At 38.6% G+C, this 5,714-nt stretch overlaps 1 protein-coding gene across 1 annotated transcript in view; it reads right to left on the bottom strand.

Moving 5' to 3' along the window:
• LOC119840598 (TBC1 domain family member 5 homolog A) overlaps positions 1 to 5,714 on the bottom strand; it is an 11,173-nt gene continuing 5,459 nt past the window's right edge. Inside the window, exons 7-13 of the mRNA XM_038367285.1 lie at positions 5,301 to 5,351; positions 4,227 to 4,329; positions 3,591 to 3,709; positions 3,082 to 3,224; positions 2,708 to 2,900; positions 2,128 to 2,404; positions 1 to 1,050 (exon numbers count right to left, since the gene is read on the bottom strand). Of these exons, the coding sequence (XP_038223213.1) occupies positions 772 to 1,050; positions 2,128 to 2,404; positions 2,708 to 2,900; positions 3,082 to 3,224; positions 3,591 to 3,709; positions 4,227 to 4,329; positions 5,301 to 5,351 (1,165 nt within the window). The 3' untranslated portion in view covers positions 1 to 771. The remainder of the gene's footprint in view (positions 1,051 to 2,127; positions 2,405 to 2,707; positions 2,901 to 3,081; positions 3,225 to 3,590; positions 3,710 to 4,226; positions 4,330 to 5,300; positions 5,352 to 5,714) is intronic.

The raw sequence follows: 5,714 nt of genomic DNA, 5'->3' as shown, positions 1-5,714 counted from the left end.
TATTATTAGGAGCATATTTATTTCAAATTAAGAAAAACAAATACAAATACTTTTTGATTTAGATTTTTTGATAAAAGTTAAGAAACAGAATCATGGCAGGATCTAAAAATGGAGTTTAAAATGCACTTGTATTAAACGCGGTAAAAACTGTAAGTTACGTACGCTACGTTAAGTACGCTAATGCGTAGTAAAACGTAGAAATTTTGCGAGGGTTTGTCTTCTGTAGTGGTAGAGAAAATGTTTTGTCAGACAGACAGACAGACAGGTAGTCTAATTTATATACATACTCTGTATATATATTAAAATAATCAAAGAGATATCTAGATTGATGAAATTTGTTAGTGCATAGTGAAGTTTAGTTTGCTTGTTTATTTTGTAATTATATGCAGTTCCATCAAGAAGTGACAATAAATTCTTTAAATACTTTCATGGTCAAAAAACCATTATATAATGATAACAAGCGAGTTTTTATATAATATACACGTTTTTATATTACGAAAAAAATTGTTTAACTCGTAATTCCTTTTATATTGAACAAATGGCACACAAAATCAATCACACTCAGAAAGATATCATGATTTATATCTTCTATTACGATTTAAAAGATTTTAACTCGGCTACGTATTACTATTTCCATTAAAAGGTAGATAGTTTCGATAAAATTAAATAACTTCCAAATGTGAGCCTCTATTAAAAAAGGTAAGATATTCATACATCTCTGAGTGCACTTGGCTAATGATAGTAGCTATAGAGCATCAGTTTGCGCCGTAGTCATTCTGTCCTTATCCGCAGGGGGTCCAAAAACGGCAAATCACTAGTACTATCACACTCCACCTGGTGGAACACTTTTAAGGGCACTTCCTTCGCTTTCTGGTGCAGTTTTAGTTTCACTTGGTTCTGATTAACTTTCGCTTTAGATTTGCCCGCCAGCATAACGACGGGAACTAATTGCTTCTTGCCGACGGCGTCATTCGTTTGGTTTTCCGCCGCTTCCAATGCCGTTTCTACGTCTATGAGCGCGTGGTTCCGGCACTGGAGAAGAGCGGCAAGCTGTCAATGTAGTTAAGAAAATTAAGTTTATTCTTGTACAAAAAGTTTGACTTTTAACTGGACCGTGCACTAAAAATGTTTGTTTTGATAAAATTCGATTCATTCATAAGAGTTGCCATTTATATTACGAGCGGAGAACGGAGATCAGAATTTTTTGCGGTGGACGTTCCATCTCATCAATTTCTCACCTCGGTCATTTTATTTAGGGTTACCATGTAGTTTGTTGATCAAAAACCATTATGAACACCTAATGCAAAAGAACGAGGTGTTGGAGTGTAAGTCTGTCTGTGGCATCGTCGTGTTAAATTTATTGTAGTTTATATAATACATAAATTTGTCATCGTAAGATTTTTTGCGAGATTGCAAACTGTCGAAATATTGTGAACCGCAACATTTTCTCGAAATTTAACGCATTATTTTTCATGACATTATCCAAATCAAAACAATGCGTCAAATTATAAGCAGTAGTAAGATAACTATATCGCCAAATAGAGAGTAATCTGATATGTAATACAGAGTACTAATTCTACGGAAACAAAGTAGCGTAGCATCAACATAATACGTATCAGGACATAAACTCCTCTTACGCTCGTTCTTCAGTTTATATGCACTAAATTGTAATTGCTATAAATTGTAAATTTAAAAATGTCAAAAATGTATGTATGTATGTATGAAATAATTTGAATTGAATTGAATTGAATTTATCCCTTATTTTTCTATGGCCATGGTCGCCCTATTAGAAAGAGAGCGCTAGCACGCGCAGGCTTCTCGCTCGGGCGGGTGCGCGGTGCGCGGTGCGCGTACCTGCGCGAGCTGGTGCAGCGCGGGCAGCGCGGCGGGCGGCGGGCGCGGCAGCGCGGCGCGCAGCGCGGCGAGCGCGGGCGGGTGCACGTACCTGCGCGAGCTGGTGCAGCGCGGGCAGCGCGGCGGGCGGCGGGCGCGGCAGCGCGGCGCGCAGCGCGGCGAGCGCGGGCGGGTGCACGTACCTGCGCGAGCTGGTGCAGCGCGGGCAGCGCGGCGGGCGGCGGGCGCGGCAGCGCGGCGCGCAGCGCGGCGAGCGCGGGCGGGTGCACGTACCTGCGCGAGCTGGTGCAGCGCGGGCAGCGCGGCGGGCGGCGGGCGCGGCAGCGCGGCGCGCAGCGCGGCGAGCGCGGGCGGCAGGCGCGCGCGCACGAGCGCCAGCGCGGCGAGCGAGCGCGCCACGTCGCCGCCCTCCGCCACGCCCTCCGACCCCTCCGAGTCGCTCTCGCGCCCGCGCTGCTCGAACCACACGCTGCCGGCCTCCTCACACCTGCTCAAACTTATCGTCATCGTCTTTGTCTTGCTCAAACTTATCGTCATCGTCTTTGTCTTGCTCAAACATTTATTTATTCAATTGGACTTCTAATAGAAGCACTCTTGCCGGGATTCCTTGCTCTCGTCTAAAGCACAATCGGTTGACTTACTTGGTCAAAAACCAAAATCAATCAGTGAAAAATAATTGGACTTGCATAATACTTCATAGGAGATCACTTAATAAAATAAAAATAAAAACAATAAAAATATAAATAAACGAGATTTTATAATGTTAATCAGGTATGTAATTTCATGAATTACTTTTATTCAAAAATATATTACACAATTACATTCCCAATTATTGATCGTTAACCATACGTACTGTTGTGCGGAAATAGGTGGCGCATCCTGCGGAGGGGTGACGAGGGTGGCGGGGACCAGGAGGGGGCCGGGGGTGGGGGGGCGCGGGTGCCGCGGGTGGCGCAGGTGCAGCGCGAGCGCGCACACGTGCGCCGCGCACACGCACATCGGCCGCATCAGCACGGACAGCGCTGAACCCGTGTCGCAGGATAGCACTGAAATGTAAAAAAATTATCTATTCGTATCAATTGTTTTTTTTTTTACAAATACTCTTTCGGAAATAGAATAATGAACGCGAAGGTTTCATTAAATTGTAAATAAATTCAACAGTTCATAATTTTTTTCCCAGCTCTTTTAACCACACATTTTCTCATAAAAGCATGAAAAGAAACTCACATGTACTCCTTATAGCAATAAGCATAGCTACTATAATATAATGTACGTTGGGAAGCATCGGCCCGTCGGAGAATATGAACCCCCACAATTGAGGTATTTCGGTCCTGGGGAACTCTCTACCGAACAACAGCCTGAGCCAGCGACTGGAAATATCAAGAGAAATAATTTACTGGCATTGAAGGTTTTTCTCCTATGTTAAATGCATTCTATTATCTACACCAGCAATATTATGGAGAAAAAAGATTTTTTCATTTGTGACGAAGTAACTCAAAAACTAGTTGACCAATTTTAGATGAGGGTATTCTTGTAGGATCAGGATCAGGAACTTATTGTTGTCAGGGACAGGTAAACAGTAATTTTTGACTGATTTTTAAGACACAGTTGTAAACCTAAGTACATCATATGACAAGTTTCAAATGCAGACAACAAATGGACTACATTATATGGACAAAATAAAAAACCAAGCCTAATAAGATCGTAATAATACAAGGAATAAAATCAATACATACATGCCGAACAGTTCCATAGATATATTACAGTTGCTGAGATGTGCGGCGAGCTCAGGATCCGCTGGTACGAGGTAATCCTCTCTAACGCGCTCTAAGTACCGCACTGCTTCATTCTGATTCTTAAAAGGCGAAAAAAAAAACACTCGACAAATGTAACTATATCTCCTATAAAACTAAAAACGCGACTTGCTTTCCACAAGGTCAAACGACTTTAACGATGATTGATGGAGGTGGAAATGTAATTCCTGAATTATAAAATGCTGTAATGCAAACTAAACGCAGTGGGCGCTACTGGTTCGATAAAATATACTAGAAAGAAAGAAGGAAAATATTAATTCGTCGTAATAAAAATTACAAACACTTATTTACAACGAAAAGACGTATGGATTCAGCATTTGGAGAAACATCATTGTTTTGGGAAATGTTCGATTGTAGCGCTAGGTAACTAATTCTTTGATTTCTCATGTTCTAAGGAATAAAAAAGGCATCAATTTGATACCTTTTATACAACACACAGTTCTTCTTATCAGTTCTTTTTATGAGTCGCCTAAAAGTTTTATTTATTATAAAATTAGAATCTGTGCTGATTATTTATTTAAAAAACAGACACAATAAAGTTTAAAACAAATAACATACATGTAAACTTCTAACTGTAGGCAAGCGGCCACACGACGTGGGTATAACGTCTCCGGTTGTATAAAATTGTTCTAAACCCTTCATCACAGCGTTGAATAACATACTGCAAAAAAAAAAAATTTGGGTAAGTCATTAGAAAGCTCGAATGGCATTTTTATATACATTTGGTTAAAAAGCTAAACCTCTTATCATCGATATAAATGGCAAAATGTAGCCGAAATACTTTTTACGTCTTAAACAATAAATAAATCAGCGCTATCTCTTCAACTACGAATTAATTACACCGGAACCTGAATTCGAAGCTGGTAAACAAGCAAAATGTTCAATATGAATAACGACTTATCTTCATTTATTTTTTTCCTTTAGGGCCGTCCGTTAATCACGTGAGGTTCGAAATGGGGGGAAGGGGTATAGGAAGGGAGGTGGGGGGTAATGGTTCAACCTAGGGGGAGGGAGGGTAAAAAAAGCTAAACAAAGACATGTGATTAATGGACGGCACCTTTTACCTTACTTTTTTGGTAAAAATAGTTAATTACTTTAGCACTATATTATTGACGTTGATAGTAAAATTATACGCACTAATTGTGCAATGATATCACAGTCTAAATGTTTGATAATTTTATTGCTCAATGTGTTTTCAACTTTTTGAAATTTTTGAAAAAGGAGAATTTTCTCATCTCGACTCTATTGTTTATTCAGTTACCTCATATCATTTAACGTTAAAAATAATATTGATTTTCTTTATTTCAAAACTATTGCTTCTGATATAGACATACACTTGTATCTCTTCCTTAAGTCTGTTTCTTATTATCATAACATAATAAACTTTTTCAATGTATGATATAATTAAATAATAATTTGGTAAATAAAACTAACAACAGCAATTTATTATGTCACATTACAATAATTTAGTAAATGTTTACCCAATAGACATTTGTTTGCCCTATATTGCTCTGATAATGATGTGATTATTTCTATAGTATATGCATTGAGTTTAAAGTGCTTGTGTTAGTGGCCAAAGGGTGCACAGATAATAAAAGAAAGCCAGACAAATAATTAAAAAAATATACTTACTAACTATCGTTTTCCAAAAACCTGTCATCTAAATAGTACCGCAGTGTGTCACTGAAATTTAAGTGAGAAATTTATCTATTATACCATATTTTTAAAAGAACTTTACAAAAAGAACAAGCATACATAATATTACAACACATAATCTTGTATATTCATTAAACCTTCATTGGAATTACCAATCACCATTTACTCCCACTTACATACCTGAAATAGGTATACAATAGGATTAAATGTCTTGAAAAATCAATAAATGTTTCAAATGAACTATAACATAATCTGAATCCTATGTAACAGATGAAACCTTTATTTATGAATAACAAAAACTGTTAGTATCATTCATAGATAAAGGTGAACACAGGTAATGTAGCTAGAGATGTATGTCAACTCAGGGGCCGTTCATAAAATACGTTCGCA

The sequence above is a fragment of the Zerene cesonia genome, chromosome 6 (genome assembly GCF_012273895.1).
Source record: "Zerene cesonia ecotype Mississippi chromosome 6, Zerene_cesonia_1.1, whole genome shotgun sequence".
NCBI classification, from domain to species: Eukaryota; Metazoa; Arthropoda; class Insecta; order Lepidoptera; family Pieridae; genus Zerene; species Zerene cesonia.
This window is presented reverse-complemented; position numbering and strand designations above follow the sequence as displayed.